Source organism: Mustela nigripes, chromosome 6, assembly GCF_022355385.1.
Source record: "Mustela nigripes isolate SB6536 chromosome 6, MUSNIG.SB6536, whole genome shotgun sequence".
In the NCBI taxonomy this organism is placed as follows: Eukaryota; Metazoa; Chordata; class Mammalia; order Carnivora; family Mustelidae; genus Mustela; species Mustela nigripes.
In genome coordinates, this window is record NC_081562.1 from 24,328,689 (window position 1) to 24,350,365 (window position 21,677).

Sequence of the window (21,677 nt, forward strand, 5' to 3'; positions counted from 1 at the left end):
AAGCAGTAAGAAGAGAGGATAAGGGTGTCAGCCATAATAGTCCATTTGTATCTGGAAAGCAAAGGCTTTTCCAGAACCCCTGCAAAGCTTCTTCCCAAGTCTCATTGGCCAGAACATTAATTGTAAGAGAGACTGGGAATTGGGGAGCAAGATTATCATAGTTAGCCTAAATTTAAAACAGTCATCATTCATGATTGATCTGCTGGATTTGGAAGCATGGACACCTTAAACAAATCTAGATTATCTCATCAAAGAAAAAAGGGAAATGAGTATCCAATAGGTAATTTAATAATACGTCATAAAAGTATTGGATATATTTCCAATGATCCTTTGGTGTTCATGAGGAAAAGGAACAGCAAAGGTGAGATTTTTAAATTTTTTTATCACTTCAGAAAATACAGGTAATCTAAATTTTTAGTGAAAATCCAACTTCATCTTGGAAATTTGGAACTGAGATACAGTCTTTACTACATAATCTCAGTAACAACTCACATTAGTGTGTGTCTGGTGTACTCCAAATTGATTCTGAAAAAGCAGTCATTGTAGTTCTAAATGCTAATCTGCCTCCCTTCATATGTGTAGAGAAAACATTAATGAAGCAGTTCTTTGCTTTTTCACAGTACGAATCTAAGAAAAGGATTTCAGCAGAAGAGGCCATGAAACATGTATACTTTCGAAGTCTGGGACCAAGAATACATACTTTACCTGAAAGTAAGAGAAATTCTAAAGTCCTCTTGCCCCCTCATTTTCATTTGTTCAATGTTAGGGGTAGAAGAGATTGTTGTTGGTTTTTAAGCATAAGATTTTAGTCTTTTTGTAAACAGATCAGAATTCCTTGAAGAGAAGTGTCTTATTTGCATATGTTTTTATTTGTTTGTTTGTTTCTTTTTTTTTTTTTTTTTAAGACTTACTTAATTTAGAGAGAGTGAGTGAGTGAGAACGTGCCCCTGCGAATAAGGGGGAGGGGGAGAAGGAGTCTTGAAGCAGACTGCCCGCTGAGCTTGGACGTGGGACTGGAGTGGGGCTTGACCCCACAACCCATGAGAACTTGACCCAAGCTGAAACCAAGAGTCAGACACCCAACCGTCCGAGCCACCCAGGCACCACCCCATTAACTTGTTTCTTTTAACACTAAGCACGTTGCCACTACTCTGTAAGAAATCATTAGTACTTAGGTATGGGTTATTAATCTTACCGGACTTAAATTGGAAAATGCCATCTGATGATAGACATTGTCATTAGGCCCATTCTGGATTGCTTTGATTCAGTTTCTAAAAATGGTTTCAGGCAAAGAGTAATGAAGCATAGCCGAAACATAAAATTGTTTTCTTGTGAACGTATTTTCTTTTGAAGATATAAAGATGATTTTTCTTTGCTATGGTCACTCTGACTTTACTATCCTCATGACAGTGGTGAGTATATTGTCAGTCACTAAAAGAGCTGATTTCTCATGCCTGAGTTAACTGCTTCGTTTCACTCATAACCTCCTTTTCAAAGATTACTCCAACATTTTACTTTAAAACCGAGTAAAGTAAATGGGGAGTTAGGATATTTAGGAAGTGAGATTCCAAAAGCTTTCATTAATTTCCCATTCTGATTTATAACTCAAGAATATTGATTCATTGAGTTTTGCTAATTGGAATCAATGCTTAAGATTTCTCACTTAGAAATTATATGGATATTTTTTAATGGAAGATTACCTCTCTGGCAGAGATGGAAAGGAGAAAGATGAAATACAAGTGTTTTTTAAGATGGTATTTGCGTTTCATTACTTAGTGCCCAGTTTGATAGTTTGAGGTGGCCAGTTAGGGTTGTATGGAACCCTCCTGTTGTTTTTTTCTGAAAGTCTGTCATTATGTTGACGCCCTGATACCTTCGTGCCATTATAGGGAGAAAGATATAGGACAGAGAGAGTAAAAATCAAGAAATACCTTTTGATTAGGTCTCCCAACCCCAGTAAGTCCTATAAAGAGAGCGTATATTCTCTGTATGTACATATTTGAGAAGAAACATATTAGAAGCATTATTGACAGGTCTTTTTATTTCAGACCTACAGAGTTGGAGAGAAAATGTTCTGAGGAGAGATTATTTCGTTTGGTTTTCTTCTCAAAACATTGGCACAAAGGGGAAAATAGTTCAGGAGTGCCGTAACCTTGTAAATGTATAATAAATGTTTCATGTTGAATCAATGTACATTTTTAAACATTCTTTGTGTAGTTGGGTTATATTTGTTTTAATAATGTTAGACCTTCACCTGATAATTTTTGTCTATACATTTTAGGTGTATCAATATTCAGTTTGAAAGAGATTCAGTTGCAAAAGGACCCGGGTTTTCGAAATTCTTCTTATCCAGAGACAGGTGTGTTTGTCATAAACCATTTCACGTGTCGATCATGAAATTTTGCGTGGAACCAAGTTTTTGGTTTATAAATTGATCGGTAAAATTATTGATGTAAAAACTAATGTACAGTGCATTCCACAACTGTATGTTTAGCATTGCACGTACTCACTTTTCTGTATGATGTGGGCAGCTCAGTAATTCTTCAGAGAGAAATCTGACTCACTCAAGTCAGGGATCCTGAAAGCTGCAGATGGCACAAAGACCTTTTACAAGTGGCCTGGCTTGATCACTTCACACGCCATCCCTGGCACCTGAGGCAGAAGACACATCTTGTGCTTCCCTAGTCTTCAGGTTCATCACTTCGAAGCATAGAAGCTGTAGACTGACCCCATCAACAAAAGGGTCATTTAAGACAGTGCTGATCACTCTTATCGTGGAACATTAGTTTTGCTGGTGGGAACATTAGCTTCCTAGAGTCACCAAATACTGTATGTGGGATAAAACTGAACCTTGAACTGCCTCATAAAATGACTTTATATTTTAGGACATGGGAAGAACAGAAGACAGAGCATGCTCTTTTAAGTCTGATAAAATGATTTCAAGCCCAGCCCCCAGCCTTTCTTATCAATCAAGGACTCAGATCTGAAGGCAATTATTTCTTTTGGTGGACTTGGAATCTCCGTTTGTCTACACTGTCCTCTTCACAGTGGAGTCTTTTTATTTCAGACCTACAGATTGTTTTTATATTTGTTGTCACAGTGTGACAATTTTTTTGTACAGTTGGTTTTAAGGTCTTCTCTGCCATTAGAGCCAGTAGGTTACAGCTGTTGATGTAACTGTAGCTGCAATTTTTGTGCAGGACTGAGAAACACAGTGCATTATTTATTGCGAAATCATTGCTGCTAAATAACTACTGTCTGTTTATTTAACACAACAGTTAAATGCCTGAAGAAGTTGCAGTGGCTTTATTAGATGTGAATGCATCTGTTTCTCCTCATGAATTGTTTTACTGCTGCATTTCTTGTTTGTTTTTAAAATTAAACTGCAGTGTTTCCTGGAATGTAAATTTAGCTTTGCTTAACAGTACAATAAGTGAGCCATCTTGAACACTCTAAGTTCATGCTATATAATTTTTTATTGAACATCCGCAAGTAGAGTAGCTAAGAAATTGATGAGCACATTATGTTTAGGAAAGCATGTGATGCAGAAGTTGATTCAAGCAAGTGAATACCTTACTTTCTGGGGATCTCACATTAGATACCAGTAAATTAAAGCACTGAAATTATTTATTTTTACCTATCCTCATTTTAGATAATATTTACTGCATATTATTGGATATGTGTATACTAATACACTTACCTATTTTCCATTGTGCTTTAATTTAGTTAAAACTAAACCATACAAGTCCAGTGAAATATGTGAGGTCTTGTTTTCATCTTAAATACGATTATTTTATTAGAAGGGATGATACTTTTTTGGGGAGCCATTTATTTCCTTTGGGGGGGTGCTCTGTGTGTATTTGTATGTTTTAATAACATTCACTTGGAATCAGCTAAAAGCTGTAATATGTCTTTGAAATGAGCCATGATAAATACAAATGAGAGAAAAAAGAACTTAGAGGATTGTTTTAAAGCATTGTAAGTATTAATGTGTTTATCAGAGATAGTAAATATTACAGTTTCAATTATGCATCTCTTTGAACATCATAAACACACCTTGGTGTTGGTAAGTGTTTTAAGCATTTGTGTTAACTTTTAAGGACATTTGTTTATTTAGTGCATCTTACAAACTAAAAATCTTAATTGGTATATTTTGAAATGGTCATGTAAATTTTTGGCTTATATATCATGAAAAATAATCATAACTTAATTTTTTTTTCCTGATATTCACTGTAAAACATTCAGGGGTCCTACCATTTCTGTTCAGGAAATCTTGTAGTTTATTGCTATTTAACAGTATTAAGTGAACTTTTGTATATTTCATTTTAACTTTATTTGTGAATAGTGATTGTGGCATGTTTGGGTGTTATTTTAATATTTCATGATACAGAAATTTTAATTTTTAAAATAATTTTCTGGAAGAAACAGATTCATGTATAATGGTGAATATTAGACCACTACTGCTTTTCACATTTGTAAATTGGTTTTATGTTAAACCCTGTAGCCTAACAAACTGCTGTTATTTCTAACTGACAGACATGTATTAATATTGTACTTTGAAGGTTATATATATTATGTGGAAATTCCTCCATTTTGTTTTGAAATTTATAACAAGATCTTCATGTTGTTAAAATGTGGTTTTGTTGAGTCACAGTTCTTTCTGGGGGGAAGAAGGCTATGCAAAATGGGATCATTTTCCTTTATGGTTTCATTTTTAAGATCATGAAGTCTCAACTTGCCAGTTTCGATATTTAATTTATATTTGTGCTGGACATTCATTTAGTAATCTTTACTGTAAATTTATAGGATAGTACTCAATTATAAAGCTGTGAGATTTTTCATTTCATAGGTTATATAAATGATACTTTACAAATTTCATATAGTTATCCATAAGTTTGATATTCTTACATATAAAAGGTGAAGAAATACATCCAGTAGTTATATAAAATTCTTCTTCCTAGGAAGTCCTAGGGATGGTTCTTCATTTTATTAAGGAATTTGATTTTTTTTTTTTGATACTTGAGCACCACCATTCAGATCCTGAAAACTTTGCAGTGAAGAGAATTGAATCTCAGAAATTTTGAACCTTGAACACTTATGATTCATCTTAAACTGACATGGTTTGAAAGGTAAGAGAGGTTACCTTTTTTGTTTTCCTTCCAAGTGATGTTGTTAACACACATTTTTTGTTTTCCTTCCAAGTGATGTTGTTAACACACATTGTTGTTAACACACATGTAGGTGTATAGAAGTGGCTCCATTCTATCTGATGCTTTATTACACTTGGAATACTACTTGTTAACATGTTACAATAATCTGTCTTTTGGATCCAGGAAAATTCATGAAGTTGTTTTGGGTCTTCTGTTTTTATGGTTTTGTTTTGTTTTAATTTGCCATTTTTACCCATTGTAAGTATTCAGTTTAGTGGCATTAGAGTTCTGTATAGCAATTACCATATCTTTGTCCAGAATTTTTCATCTCCAAACAAACGCTATACCCATTAAGAAATCCTCCTTCATTTCCCCCTCCCCACAGCCCCTGGTAACCTCTAATGTGTAGGCATAATTCATTTTACTGTGCCATACTTCATTGTGCTTTGCAGATACTGCATTATTTTTTTAAGATTTTATTTATTTGACAGAGAGAGAGATCACAAGTAGGCAGAGAGGCAGGCAGAGAGAGAGAGGGGGAAGCAGACTCCCCACCAAGCAGAGAACCTGATGTAGGGCTCAATCCCAGGACCCTGAGAATCATGACCTGGGCTGAAGGCAGAGGTTTAACCCACTGAGTCACCCAGGTGCCCTAGATACGGCATTTTTTAATAAATTGAAGGTTTGTGGCAACCCTGCTGGAACCATTTTCCAACTGCATTTGCTCACATTTTGGCAATTCTCACAGTACTTAAGATTCTGTTATTATATTTATTATGGTGGTTTGTGATTAATGATCCTTTGTATTACCAGTGTAATTGTTTTAGGGGTGCCAAAGATCGCACCCATGCAAGACAGTGAGCTTAATGGATAAATGTTGTGTGTGCTCTGACTGTTATACCAACAGGCTATTCCCCTATCTCTCTCTCTCTCCTCAGGCCTCTCTATTCCCTGAGATGTAATACTAAAATTAGGCCAATTAATAACCCTAAAGTTAAAGTGGCCTGTAATTGTTCAAGTGAAAGGAAGAGTCACACATTTCTGTGTTTAGATTAAAGCTAGAAATAATTTAAGCTTAGTCAGGAAGGCATGTCAAAAGCCAACATAGGCTGAAAGGTAGGCCTCTTGCTCCAGTTAGCCACGCTGTGAATGCAAAAGAACAGTTCTTGAAGGAAATTGAAAGAGCTACTCCAGTGAACACATAAATGATAAAATGAAAGAGCCTTATTGCTGATGCAGAATAAGTTTTATTGGTGTGGGTAGGTCAAATCAACTATAAACGCCCTTAAGCCAAAACCTAATCCAGAGCAAAGCCCTCTCTCTCTCCAGTTCTATGAAGGCTGAGAGGTGAAGAAGCTGCGGAAGAAAAGTTTGAAGCTAAGAGAGGTTGATTCCTGAGGTTAAAGGAAAGAAGATGTCTGCATAACATAAAAGAGCAAGATGAAGCAGCAAGTTATCCAAAAGATCTAGCTAAGATAATTAATGAAAGTGGCTACATTAAACAGATTTTCAATATAGGCAAAATGGCTTTCTCTTGGAAGAAGATGCCATCAGGTCTCTCAGCTAGAAAGGAGAAGTCAGTTCCTGGCTTCAGAGTTTCAAAAGATTGAATGGGATGCCCAGATGGCTCAGTTGGTTGAGCATCTGACTCTTGGTTTTTGGTTTAGATCATGATCTCAGGGTTGTGGGATCAAGCCCTGCCTTGGGCTCCACACTTGAAGAGTCTACTTCTCTCCCTCTCTCCCTCTGTCTCTCTCTCTCCCCCTTCCCTGCTCTCTGAAATAAATAAATCTTAAAAAAAAAAAAAAAGACTGACTTATTAGAGACTAATGCAGCTGATGACTGTAAGTTGAAGCCAGTGCTCATTGACCATACTGAAAATCCTTAAGAATTATGCTAAATCTACTCCCCCTGTGCTCTGTCGATGAAACAACAAAGCCTGGATGACAGCAAATCTCTTTATAGCATGATTTACTGAATATTTAAAGCCTACTGTTCAGGGAAAAAGGTTTGCAAAGTATTATTGGTCACTGACAATGCACCTAATCACCCAGGAGCACTCAAGGAGATGGACAGCTAAAATTCATCTTGTTTTCATGCCTGCTAACCCAACATCTGCTCTGGAGCCCATAGATCAAGGAGAAGTTTTGACTTTAAAGCCTTACTCTTTAAGAAATACATCTTGTAAAGCTATAGCTGCCATAGTAGTGATTCCTCTGATGGATCTGGGCAAAGTAAAATGAAAGCCTTCTGGAAAGGATTCACCATTCTGGGTGCCATTGAGAACATGGAAGGAACATTCGTGGGAAGAGGTCAAAATATCAACATTAACAGGAGTTTGGAAGAAGCTGATTCCAAGACTTCAGCAGAAGAAGTAATTGCAGATGTGGTGTATAGCAAGAGAACTAGAACTAGAATTACAAGTGGGGCTGGAAGATGTGACTGAATTGCTGCAATTTCATGATAAAACTTTAATGATCAAGAAGTTGCCTCTTATGGATGAGCAAAGTTGTCTCTTGAGGTGGAATCTACTCCTGGTGAAGATGCTATGAAGATTGTTGAAATGACAGCAAAGGATTTAGACTATCACATAAATAAACTTAGTTGATAAAGCAATATTGAGGTTTAAGATGACTCCAATTTTGAAAGAAGTTCTGTGAGTAAACTGCTATCAAATAACAGCATGAAAAGACTCTTCCATCCTTTCCGCAGACTTCATTGTCTTATTTTAAGAAATTGCCACAGCCACTCCAGCCTTTAGCAGCTATCAGCCTGATCAGTCAGCAGCTATCAATATCAAGGCAAGACCCTTCAGCAGCAAAAGGACACACTTGAAAGTTCAGATGGGTTAGCATTTTTTAACAATAAAGTGTTTAACAAATGTATGTATTTTTTTTAGAAGTAATTGCACATTTACAAGACTGCAGTGTAGTATCAACATAATTTTTATATATGTACTGAGAAACCAAAAAATTCATTTGACTCGCTTTATTATGGTATTTGCTTTATTGCAATGGTCTGGAACCAAACCAGCAGTATCTCCAAGGTAGGCCTGTAATTTTTCTTTTAAGTTTTATTTTGATTTATTTACTTCAGCATATCTCTGCGCCCAACATGGGGCTTGGAATCACAACCCTGAGATCAAGAGTCGCATCCCCTCCCAACTGAGCCAGCCAGGTACCCCTGGTATGCCTCTATTTCTTATGTCTGAATTTGCCTATTATAGATATTTCATGTAAATAGAGTCTTACCATAATTGTCCTTGGGTGTCTGGCTTTTTTCATTCACTTAGGATGTTTTCAAGTTTCATGTCTGTTGTAGCATGTATCAGAATTTTACTTACTTTCATGGCTGAATAATACTCTTCAAATGTATATTTCATTTAAACATTTATCTGTTGATTTCACATGAACTTTTTTGGCTTTTGCGAATAATGCTGCCATGAACTTGGGTATACAAGCATCTGTTTGGGTCCTTGTTTTCAATTCTTTGAGGAGTTGAATTGTTGAGTCATTTAGTAATTCTATGTTTACCTTTTTGAGGAACCGTCAAATGATGATCCATGGTAACTGCACCATTTTACATTCCCAGTAGTAAAGTATGAGAGTTCTAATTTCTCATCCTTGCCAACACTTATTTTCCTTTTTTAAAAAAAATATATCCATTATAATACATATGACATGGTATCTCTTTGTGGTTTTGATTTGCATTTCCCTAGTGAGTAGTTTATTGAATATCTTTTTAATATGCTTATTGGCCATTTGTACGTCTAGTTTGGAGAAGTGTCTATTCAAGTCCTTTCCCCATTTTTGAACTGTTCTTGCTGAGTTTAAACTGTAGTTCTTTACATATTCTACTTTTTCTTTAAGATTCATTTTAGAAAGGCATGCAGGAATGGGGTGGGGGAAGGGCAGAGGGAGAGGGAGAGAATCCCAAACCTGCTGAGCACAGATCCCCATGAGAGGCTCAATCTTATGACCGTGACATGACCTTAGCTGAAATCAAGAGTCAGATGCTTAACCGACTGAGCCACCAAGGTTCTCCTCTTCATATATTCTAGATATTAGATGCATATGAGGTATATGACTTGCAGTTACTTTTTCTATTCTGTGGGTTGTCTTTTACTTTCTTGATGGTGTCCTTTTAATACATAAAGTTGCTCATTTTAATGACATCCAACATCATTTTTTTTTCTTTAACTTCTGGTCTTGGTGGCATATTTAAGAAACTAGTGCCAAATTTAAGATCATGAATATTTTCTGCTGTTCTAAGAGTTTTATACTTACAGTTAGGGCTTTGATCAGTCTTGAGTTAATTTTTGTATATGGTGTAAAGTAAGGATCTAATTTCATTCCTCTGCATGTGAATGTCTAGTTTTCCCAGCACTATTTGTTAAAAAGACTGCCCTTTTCCCCTTAAATGGTCTTGGCACCCTTGTTGCAAATCAGTTGGCCATACATGTAAGAGTTAATTTGGGGGCTCTCGATTCTATTTTATTGGTCTACAACTCTGTCATTCTGCCACTACCACAATGTTTTGATTACTTACTTGTAGCTTTCTAAGTGTTGAAATCAAGAAGTGAGTCTTCCAACTTTGTCCTTTTTCAGGATTGTTTTGGCTATTCAGGGTCCCTTGAAATTGCATTTAAATTTTACGATGGGGTTGTCTTATTTCTTAGGAAATATGCCATTAGGATTGTGATAGGAATTGCATTGAATCTGTAGATCCTTTGCTACTATTGGGATTTCCAGTCCATGAATGCAGGATAGCTTGAATTTTTTTAAGCAATGTTTTATAGTTTTTCAGTGTATAAGTCTTATGCCTCCTTGATTAAATTCATTCTTATTTTATTTCTTTTGATGTTATTCTAGGTGGAATTATTATTTTTTGAGTTTTTCATTTGCTAATATGTAGAAATTGAAATGATTTTTGTGCTGATTTTGTATCTTACAATTTTGCTGACTTTATTAACTTTTTTGTGGATTCTTTCTGCATATAAGACCATGCCATCTATGAATAGAGATAGCTTTACTTCCTTTATAATTTGAATTTCTTTTATTTTTTTTGACTGATTACTTTGTTTAGGACTCTCAGTCCCATGTTAAAGTAGAATTGGCAATATGCTCTTTATGTTAGGGAAAACACTTTCAATCTTTCACCACTGAGTATGATATTAGTTGCAGCTAAAAGAATAAATGATATTTTGTTTCTTTTCTTCCTCCTTACCTACGCCTATTTCAATATAAAATGATTGGTAGACCTTAAGACTTAAAAGATCAGAGGACCACTTTTCAAACCAGTTTTCCCCCCACCCCCTTCCCTAAGTCAACCTCAGTAATTCTGTTTGTTTCCTTAAATATCTCTTTAAAATGTACATATATATATAATAACACGTTTTGATGTATCATATTTAAGGTTAGATGACTTATTTTCCAACTTGTACCCATATAGAAAAGTAAAATTTGGATTATCTAATCCAAGTAAATGGAAGTAAACCAACCCACTTGTCTCTTCACACCTTTTATCACAAAGTATTTATTGAACAAAAATAATATAATAGTAAAATTGATACATATATGAAAGTGAATGAAGAAGATATGCAGTCATAGAAAAGATGTGTACAAAGAGAATGTTTAGGTTATAGTTCTATAAAACCTTAGCCATCTCAGTTTAACACTGATGAAGTAGACATATAAAAAGGAAAAAGTTAATATGTCCTTCGAAACCTGTTATACACACACACAGAATGAGGCAGCGCTATAAGAGTTATACTTCAATACCTCCAGTTCTACATTTGTATTATAATTTTTTGATCCATGAAAATCATGGCATTTTTCTTTTTCTAATAAATGGAGCTAGAATGTATGTTAATCATAGTATTTCAAACAAGGAAATACAAGAATCAGATTTATAATCTTTTGAGTATTTCCAGTCAGCATGTACATTTAAAAATATTTTCGGTTGTGATTTTTGTACATTGATTAACTTCCTTTGGTTTCTCTTTGAGAATCTTAACATTTGGAGTACATTCTTTTATCTGACAAATTTTTTAAAATATACTACCTTTGTTTTTTCTACCTAACATAAATATTTGGGCTAGTAGTTACTTACAGTTAGGCATAGGAAACAGAACTGGAATGAGCACCAATCATTGTTCTACCTTGACTGAGCTGTGTGACCTTAGGCAACTCCCTGTTGTTCCTGTGTAATTGCCTTATCTGGAAACCATGGTAAGAAGCATTCTCAAAGACTCCCCTCTCTACATTTAACATTTCATGTTTGGTAAATATCAGTTCCCTGGACCAGCTCTTTTATTTTAGTACAGAATTCTCCTCAGCTTATGAGGATGTGACACTAGTATCTGTGGATTTTGGAATTAACTTTATATCTAAAAGTGTATATTAGAGATTTGCACATCCCCATACACAGAGACACTTAATTCCAGTGGAAAATCTCAAGTTTTAAAGCATTATAACAGTTTTAGATTCTTTGAAAATTCAAGGAATATTTGTTTTTACAAGCTTTATTTTTTACTCATTTTTCATAATCTTGCCATTTAATACCTACTGTGAAATCTGTTATTCAGCCACATTTCAAACTGGTTTGTTACTTACAGTTAAGGATAATGATCTTGAAAGCACTGGGCACTTTCCAGTTCTTTTCACATTAGAGTTTTCCTACTTCATGTACAAAACAATGCCTTAAGAGTGGCATCTGCTGATGTTTCAGTTCTCACTGCTCTACACTACACAAAAGAATTTACTGGTGAGTGCTCCAGATTGTTAGTAGTTCAGTTCCACAATGAGGTTCCTAAAGAGTTACGTATTTCTTCTATTCAATTTCCTTCATTCTCACCATAAACTTAGTGATACATAAAACAGTGTATCCTACCTCTCCATCTCCACAAACAAGGCTATGCTTTATACACCTGAAGACATCTGATATTATAGAATTGTTAGGTTCATCAACCAGTTTGTAAGCCTTTTCCTAAGCATGGGATGTTTAAACATTAATTAGAGTTCCAGGGGTTTAGAGAAACCCTAACTGATAATGATACAGAAAATGTATCAGGGGTGTGATTCTCTATGGAAAACTGGGAGAACCACAGCTAATTTTTTGAAATAAGAATATGCTTACATAGGAGATACCCCAGGGGCATGGCTAGAATGAATTTGATGTAGATTTCCATCTCAGGATTTTGTTTGGGAGGAGCTTAAAAGATTGTAAACAGCTAGGTGGCTAACCTTTCAAAGTTCATTTTTTTAAAAAATGCACTTTAAAACATTTTCTTTTATGAATGTTTATTTTCTAAATATGGCTTAGTTTCTTTTATAAAAACATGAAATCGGACATTTACTGAACTTCAGTTCAAAAGAGGTTCTAAGGCAATTCTTATACAATTGAAAGCGAAAAAGAAAAATATGAATATGCTTTCATTTTGCCTACTTGTGAAAAATGATTCTACTAAAGAGCTGTTTGATACTAATTTTTGTCTTTCAAACATTTTTTCTTAATACTAAAAAATATATAAACTAAATGCAAAGGAAGGCACAGCTGGTTATAGTGTGTATAAGCATAGTACAGCATATGCGGAAATTAGAAAGAAAGCTTCACATCCTTATTAGTTACACTGAAAACGATTAAGAAAAGTTCTTCACTGTCAACAGTGTTCAACACTTAAGAGCTAAGAGGATATAAAAACAAAAACATAAAAATCACTTAATGCCAAACAGATCTTCATATATACTTGAATATAAAAAAAAAAGTTTTAAAAATGCTAACATAAATCTAGACCATCCATGTTATGAAAAGTGCAAACCAAATTAACAGCCGGTTTCACAATGTCCTTCTCATGACACAGGTAAACTAGCCCATGAGGACAAATTTGTTTCATCAGTTAATAAGTCTTTAACTGTGGCCAGATGTCATCAGGATTTCTGAGAATTCGAAGAAAGCAGTACTGGAGAAGCAGCTCTATCCAGACTGGGGATTGGCACTGGCATGTGGCCATTAAGCAGTGTTGGAAACTGTAGGGAACAGAAGATTTTTAAAGTAGTTATTACAGATCCATTGGGACAAACTTGAATTCTTTACATTCCTAGACAGACCATAGTGGATCACCCCTGGGATGGAGGGGTCACAAATTATTGTATAGAATGCGATCAAGATTACATATAGCAAACAGGAGATAAGGCCCAGAAAATGTCCCTATTTTATATGCCTAGGCCACTAGAAAAAAAAAATGTACATATGGTGCTAAAGCATGTTCTAATACTCCTTTTAAAAGGTTCCAAGCTACTTAGAATGCTGATTTGCTTTAAAGTAATTTTAAAGTAATTTTGGTTTTTTTTGTTTTTGTTTTGTTTTTTTGCTTTAAAGTAATTTTGAAAACCACAGACAACTGACTGCTGATTCACATGTAAAACTTCTAATAACTCTATTTTGAAAATGGCCATTGTTTTTCCAGAGTACTATAATGATGCTTCTCAGTAACTGTTAAAAATGCAGAATGTTTTAGCTTAAAATGTTTAGAAAGCAAGAGTATATATTGAAGCTGAGAAAGTATTTTTTTAATTACAATGATAAATAATATCAAACTTAATAGATCACCCTTAAGTGACAAAACAAAGAATAAAGTTAATTTCTGTATTGTTGGTAACTAAAATGATAAATGGGATAAAAGTATATGCTTTGGTAACCTTCCATTCTAAAGGAAATACCACCACTGTACCCCCATTGAAGAAGAATAATTAAAGGCCTCTTTTTTTTTTTTTTTTTAAGATTTATTTATTTATTTATTTGACAGAGATCACAAGTAGGCAGAGAGGCAGGTAGAAAGAGAGGAAGGGAAGCAGGCTCCCTGCTGAGCAGAGAGCCTGATGTGGGCCTTGATCCCAGGACCCTGGAATCATGACCTGAGCCGAAGGCAGAGGCTTTAGCCCACTGAGCCACCCAGGCACCCTAAAGGCCTCTTTTTAATACATAACTGTTCACAGCTAGATTTTCACTGTCCAGAATGATATGTGCCAAAATGATCTCCAGGGGTATCTTCCAGCTTTATTTTTGTTTAGTCTAGAGAAGTTAATATTAAATGTCAACACTATAAAACTGCAGAGCCTGGCACAAGTTAGAAGTACAATAAATACAGAATATATTTCAATTTTCAAACTATTTCAATAACTTATGTCTCATACCTTACAGTTTATCAGTGATTGTCATTTCAGTTGGTATCTTGGAGCCTGTAAAGTAAGTTTGGTTATCCCCATTTGACAGAAGAGAAAACACAGCTCAGATAAGTTCTGATTGGTTAAAGACTAATAAGCAGTAAAGCCAAATTTTAAACTTAAAAGATCCTGTGCTTTTTGTACCAAACTGGCCAACTTATTTTTGGCAGGGCTTGGTGTGAGTGTGCTCTTTAAATACTCAAAGTTTAATGGTCATTGGCATATTCAAGGTTTTTGTTTCTTTTCTGACACTTTGGAATTTTAGTTGTTTGTAGAATTTTATCCATTTCAATTGGATTATCAAATCTAGTTGCATATATAGTTCATACTCTATTAAGATCCCAGCTCTTAACTACTATTCCCATTGACTTAAGAGTGAACACAGGATGAAGAGCAGGTTTTGAATATTCATTCTCTTAGCTTATTTGCAGTCTTTTCTCATTTTGTTTTTTGTCCATCTTATTGGTGTTTTCAAAAGAAGCAGCTTTTCGTTTTGTTAATCTTCTTGTTTTAAAAAAGTATGTTACTGATTTCTGCCCTCTGCTCTTTATTTCTGTACACTCAGTTGTAGTTTCTCTTGCCTGTCTCTTCTGGCCTCTTTCATCTTTATTGACTCCCTACCTCCACTAGCTTAAGTTGCAACATTTATCCCAAACTTTTGTTCTCAGCCTTCCTTTCTCCTTTGCTGGCCTCAACAATCCTTTCCTGGCTGTCAGTTAGACATCCCCATCAATGTGTCTCACCAAAAACCTGCTATTCTGCATTCACTCTTAAGTTGGTAAGAGCGGCGATATGATTAAAAACTTCAGTCAGGGCTCTGCCACTTATTAATGTGAGGTCTTGGGTCAACTGAGCAACAACTCTGGGCTTTTTTGTTTCCTTTTCTTTTCAGAGAGAACTGTTGGGAGTACAGTTGATTCTGAGCAACACAGGTTTGCAGATTTTTTTTTTCAGTAAACACAGTATAGTACTATAAATATATTTTCCTTACAATTTTCTTTTCCCTAGCTTACTTTATTATAAGAATACAGCATAATAATACATATAAGATGGAAAATGTGTGTTACAGTCAACTGTTAGTTAATTGAAAAGTTAAAAGTTATACATGGATTTTCAACTGTGAGGAGGGGGTCAGCATCCCAATCCCCACTTTGTTCAGGGGTCAACTGTATTAAATCAGAAGCCATGAAAGGTGCTTTGAACAACATTTAACATACCCTAGCCCTCAATAAATGTTAACTGCTTACTTCTAGCATTTCTAGTATTTTAATCATGTAAGTAATCTTTGCCTCATCCTAATTTTCACTTTGCCTCCTACTCCTCAAACCCAACTAAAAGTCTTTTAATTTTACCTCTGGAATGTCTTCTAAATATATTTGTATTTCTACTGTTCTAAAAGATGATTTTTCCCTCATATACTATTTGCAGTAGTATAAATATTCCTCATATCTTCCTGTTCCTTACATTTTTTGCTTTTTCTTCAGTCCTTCCTTCATGCTTGTATCAGCAATATCTTTCTCAGATAGAGATTTTAGGGGTGCCTGGGTGGCTCTGTTAAGTAGGTGCTTTTTGTTCAGATCCCAGAGTCCTGGGATCGAGTCCCATGTCAGGCTCTCTGCTCAGTGGGGAGTCTGCTTCTCCCTCAAATAAATTTTTTAAAAAGTAGTATAGTAAGATCTGTTCTTTTATCTCCAGCTTAGAAAACCTTCCTTTGTTATCAAGAGACTAAGGTGGAAAATCCTGAGCATACCATTCAAGGCCCACAGCCACCCGGTCCCTTCCTGGACCATGTTCTTGCATATCCAGATCATGTAGATTATCTAGAAGGTATTTTCTCTCTGCCAAAATCCTATCCTTTTTTCCCAGCTTAGGTGCCAGTTCTTCCATGGAGCCGCCTTCTAGTCTCCAGCTAGAAAGTTACTCCCTGCTGGGGTTCCTATAACATTTTGTTTATATATCTATTATAATATATATAGATCATAAATATACATATTTATTTTATATATATATATTAATATATATATATATATTCCCCTACAATTCCTAATAACAATGCATTGCAAATATTTTCTGGGTTAGATGTGATGAATTAAAATGTTCAGAAAACATTCTCAATTGAAAACTTAATTCTGGGGGTGCCTAGGTGGCTCGGTTGGGTATCTGCCTTCAGCTCAGGTCATGATCCCAGGGTCCTGGGATTGAGCCCCACAGTGAGCTCCCTGTTCAGTGGGGAGCCTGCTATCCCTCTCCCTCTGCCATTCACCCCACTTATGCTCTCTGGCTCTCTGTCAAGCAAATAAATAAAAACATTTTTTTAAAAACCTTAATCCTGCCTTGTTTTCAAGATATTATCTGTACCTATGCCAGATTTGATGAAAATCTGTTTCAGAAGTGGAACAGACACCCTGTAAATAAGCTCAAAATGCCAAACTATTCAGACAAATCTCGTTTTATTTTTAAATATGCATCTTCCAGAAAGGCACTAATATCTTCTCTCCCCTTCCCTTAAATTCTTCAATATCTGCTGTAAGTTGCCACAATAATTACATCAGTGGATCTTCTGTGTAAAATCTCCTCAGCTCTGTCAACTCTTACCCTGAATAAAGATTCTGATCTACTTTCCAAGCCTCACAATAGGAAATTTGCCAGCATAATTTAAAACTTACTGTAGCCTTCCTCCATGTCTAGTATAAACAGAAGGTTTGTTTGTTTGTTTGTTTGTTTGTTTTTAATTTGTTAGAGAGACAGAGTTCACAAATAGGCAGAGAGGCAGGCAGAGAGAGCAGGGAAGCAGGCTCCCTGCTGAGCAGAGAGCCCGACGTGGGGCCCCGATCCCAGGACCCCGAGATCATGACCCAAGCCGAAGGCAGAGGCTTTAACCCACTGAGCCACCCAGGTGCCCCACGGAAGGTTTATTTTTAAAGAAAAATAGTTCAAAAGGGGCACTGCTGATAATCTGAATTTTGAATATTCCTCTTACCATGTTTTATTTACTATTTTCAAAACTGCTATTTTCAACTTTTTCACATCTGCTTTTATCATGGGAAGAGTAATATTTTAAAAGGTACAAAGTTGTTTTTCCTTAGTTTTATGGACCCCAATCACAGAAAGAGAGCACAAGGCCCTGCCAACAATCCTCTAAACATGATTGTTTTCCCCATTCCTACCTCCCATTTGTGTGTTTTTGTTTTTTGTGGGTTTTTTTTTTTTTCTTTTTTGGTTGTTTTTGAATGGCTCTGGTAGGACAGGTACATTTTGTGAAATTAAAATTCTGAATAGATGGCCTTTCAATGCAGCAATTTCTTCTGCAGAACTCTGGTTATAAATTAGGAACCATTGGTCTCCTGTGGTTCTCAAAGTGAATACCTAGAGCAGCAGCACTAGGGTCTTGAAACAATGTTATAATCAGGCCCTGTCCCACACCTTCTAAATTAGAAACTGAGGTTGGGGCCCAACAAAATCTTCTTAGCCCACTGTCCAAGCGGATACTGTTGCATGTTACCTTTGAGAGCCACTGGCCTGCAGTGGTGACTGAAGAGAAAAGGGTGTGTATGTGCGTCCAAGACCCGGAGCTCCAAATACCCTGCTAATGTGTAGAAACCCAATGGATATGAACCACTGTTACTGTGAGGAGTGATGATGGGCTAGGAAAGGTTTAGTATCCAGGGCAAAGGATCCCAAAGAACTCCCAAACAAAAGTTCTCCGGGCTTCCTTGGGAGATCACCAAGCCCTGTACCAATCAGGTGGCAGAATTCTCAGGAAGGATGGAAGTGAGATTCCATTCATTATTCACAAATATCTAGTGAACCTGTGGAGGCTTTCATGGATTGTAGGACTAAAGTAAGACTGCAGTCCATGTACCCTTGGAGCTTACCATACACATGGCACCAAACAACTCCTTCCTTTGGCTCTCCTTAGGAGCTCTAATACTAGAATACTGCTGCTCTATTCTGAATACTTGGAGGAAATAAGGTCTTTCAGTTCTCCACCAAAAGTTTACTAACCTAAAACTTTTCCTAGTACTACATTTGCTCACTGCTTCTAGTTCTTGTTTCTCTGCCGGAGTTAAAAGGGCTAAGAATCAACATGTTGGCTGTGTATGACCATAGCTCAGTTTTCTTGTGATGAGAAGATGGGCCAAAAGAGAAACCTGATTACCTGGGGATATACAGTCACATCCTGACAACCCTACCTCAACCTTACTAGGAAACCAGAGAAGCAAGATAGCAATCAAAACCTCTTTAGCTCCACCTTCTTCTGAGACCCTAAATCCCAGCATGTATAGCTCCTGGCACAGAGGGGATCAGTACTAACCTTGATAAGTAAAATGACCTGTGCTCAAAAATGCACAGAGATCTGATCTTTTTAACACTCAGGTTCTTAAATATTTCTTAACTTTTTCTTTTTTGTTTTTTGGTTTTTTTGGTTTTTTGTTTGTTTTTTTTTTTCAAAGTAACCTCTACACCAAACGTGGGATTCAAACTCACAACCCTATGATCAAGAGTCACGTTCTCTACCAACTGAGCCAGCCACGTGCCCAATTCCTTGGTGAATTCTTAGGTATCCACTAATTTAGTCAGTGATAATTACTAAGCACCATTTGTGTGCCAAGCAATGTGGCCAGACAGGGGCGGGGGGGGGGGGGGTGCCGAGGTAAACAAGGAACAAGATGTAGTTCTGGCCTTTGAGGGCCCACAGTCTAGCGGGGGAGATTGCCAGGTGACTAGGCCATTGTAATACAAAGTGGTGCTAGATGCAACAGGAACAAAAGAACTACATCTAGCTCCGGTGAGCCAAACGTGGGGTGTGGGGCACAGGCAGGCAGGCATGGGATTCAGGGTGGATGAAACAGGCTAGAATTAGAGGGGGTTTTCACTTACCCCAGTTTCGCTTCACTCCTGTCCCTAGGACCCTTTCTATTATCTTAGTAACATCTTTATCTGTGAGGAACAGTCTTTGAGTCTCAAGGGAGAAATACTGATTACCACACAATCGCAAGTAATGCTACTGCAAGATTCTAGTGTGGGAATGAATAATAAATGCGCCTACCCAGTAACAGGAGTTGTGCAAGATAAAGCAGCTAAGACTTTGTTTTTAACCAAATGCCCTGGATGCTCCTTTCTTGTTATGGAACAAGGAGAACTTGATTATGATTCATAGAATCATACAGATAACTCTTCTATTACAGTATAGAGACATCCTTCACCGTTTTTGTTTCTCAATTCAAGTGGTGTCAGTATATTGCTTCATTTTTTAAAGTTGTCCATTTTCCTTGATAAATTTCCAGTTTTCATAGTCAGTGAAGATATCCACACCCTTTCAGAATTAATGGTTCCATTTGCGATATCTGACATGAACACGCCATTTCTGCCTCGATGAAAATCTCTGCCTCTGAAGGCTGGGTTTGACAGCACCATTAACTCCCCGTGGAAACTTAACATTTTATCCAAAGGTAGGCTAGAACTCTGTTACCTTTACAGTATTTATTGGGAAACACACCCTTCAGAAGCTGGATGTTTAAACATTCATTTCTAAATGCTCACCTGGAAAAGCGTGTTTGGCCCTTGCAACCGGGCAGGACTCAGTGGAGCAACTGGACTAAGGCTGCTCCAGAAATGTATGCTGGATAGCAGTGGACTCGGGGTCAGAAGCAATCCATTTGGTGTCTGCGAAAGAAAACACAGATTTTGATTATCTGGCCATAATCAGCAGTGCGGCTAGGTACACTAGCCACGAACCCAGAAACAAGCCTTCCCATCTTAGGAAAATCTGACAACTATGTAATTTCTGCAAGGCTGCACAGTTTAATCTTGTTCAGCTCTGATGGTATTAGCAATTTTATAAAGGAGAAAAATATGGACAAGTTATCTTCCCTAAACACTGAACACTGTAAAACTCAAGTTTATAGCAGTATTCATCCAGACGGTTCCTTCAATTTATTTCCCTTCCCACATTAAAGGTGATTTAGTATACAAAATGGGATTCTATGAAGGGGCCTTTTTTAAAAAAATATATATATTTTCTTATTTTCCTCCAGTGGACATCCATTACACACATTTTAAAGGGCCTCTCGAGCTTCACTTTCATGGGCATCAATGGCCCTTTAAGATTTTAGTGCCTGTTGTTAAAATACCCTGTAGCAGCTTCTGCAAAAATTCTGAACTGGGTTTTCTAAAGATTCCACTCCGGATATGAGGCTGATGAGAATTCATCTCCCTGGCAATGGTTTGGACGAGGAAAAAAATTCTTTCTTGTTAGATTGGGTGTAAAGCCGAAACTCTGGGTTTCCCAGGAGAGTGCCAAGGACTCCATTTGCTTGCACACACACAGCAGGAGACCTGGCCTGCAAGTGAGCTGGAGGACAGAAGAAACAACTTGCCCCAGCTGGTATGTCTGCATGGCTTTTATTCTCAGCCGAGGCAAACTCCCTGGCCCTTGGTGGTTTTGCACCTTTGCTGACTAGAAGGAGCCCCTCAGTGGTTTTGTGATGTCAATAAGGTGCTCTGTGTAAGAAGCACCACAGCAAAGGCGCCAGCATTGCCGATTACATCACTCTGGATGCTAAAGTGTTATTTTTTCCTAGAATTGGCCCCAGCAGCTTCGTTAATTATCAAGAATATCTGGCATAAACCTAAGTCGAAAGGTCTGTTCTGTTCCGCAGAAACAAACATCCAAAGGTTCTCAAACTGTGACGCTGCTGGAAGGCAAACTAATTTATATCATGTTAAGTCTTCGGTTCCGCAGCATTTCCTACACATGGAATAACCTATGAGGTTACTAGAATAAATACATGTTTTAGATAAGCTTCCCACTTCTAATCCAAGGCAGTTTTACACATATGCCGGGCCATCTGGTCTGGTGATTAAGACAACGCTTAAGCATGGGCTCTGCCAGGGTTCCGACCTCAGGACTACTATTTACCACCTAGGTAACCGCTCTATGCCTTGGTTTCCAAATCTATAAAATGGGGAGGAAAAAATGCCTACCTTAACGACTGCTAGGAAAATGAAATAAGATGGTGTACGTAAAGCTCTTAATATGTGCTTGGCACATAACAAATACTCAGAAGTGTTGATCACAAGTGTACCCAACATACTTATTCAATGAATTTCATCTGTTCATGGGAGAAGTTCTCAATGTATGTATAAAAGTACTCAGGGTTCTGAAACCAGCCAAGTCAGCCAGTACCTTCAAGGCTCCTCTCAGTCATATTAGGCTGAAGTCCAGAAACTCATGTCATCTGAGAACTAACATTTGCTTGTTACTCTGGAACGAAAATCCAGCCACATTATGCCATGTTAA

At 36.8% G+C, this 21,677-nt stretch overlaps 2 protein-coding genes across 4 annotated transcripts in view; one reads left to right on the forward strand and one right to left on the reverse strand.

Annotated features, from left to right (window-relative positions):
- Positions 1–4,633, forward strand: part of CDK17 (cyclin dependent kinase 17) — a 109,731-nt gene extending 105,098 nt beyond the window's left edge. Inside the window, exons 15-17 of one of the 3 annotated variants that reach the window (XM_059402312.1) lie at positions 621–711; positions 2,282–2,359; positions 2,532–4,633. In XM_059402312.1, the coding sequence (XP_059258295.1) occupies positions 621–711; positions 2,282–2,359; positions 2,532–2,539 (177 nt within the window). In that variant the 3' untranslated portion in view covers positions 2,540–4,633. Of the gene's footprint in view, positions 1–620; positions 712–2,281 lie in introns of all 3 variants that reach the window. The other 2 variants (XM_059402310.1, XM_059402311.1) reach the window with 2 other exon arrangements.
- Positions 4,634–10,665: 6,032 nt separating this feature from the next.
- Positions 10,666–21,677, reverse strand: part of ELK3 (ETS transcription factor ELK3) — a 68,311-nt gene continuing 57,299 nt past the window's right edge. The window contains exons 4-5 of the mRNA XM_059402314.1: positions 19,919–20,041; positions 10,666–13,177 (exon numbers count right to left, since the gene is read on the reverse strand). Of these exons, the coding sequence (XP_059258297.1) occupies positions 13,079–13,177; positions 19,919–20,041 (222 nt within the window). The 3' untranslated portion in view covers positions 10,666–13,078. The remainder of the gene's footprint in view (positions 13,178–19,918; positions 20,042–21,677) is intronic.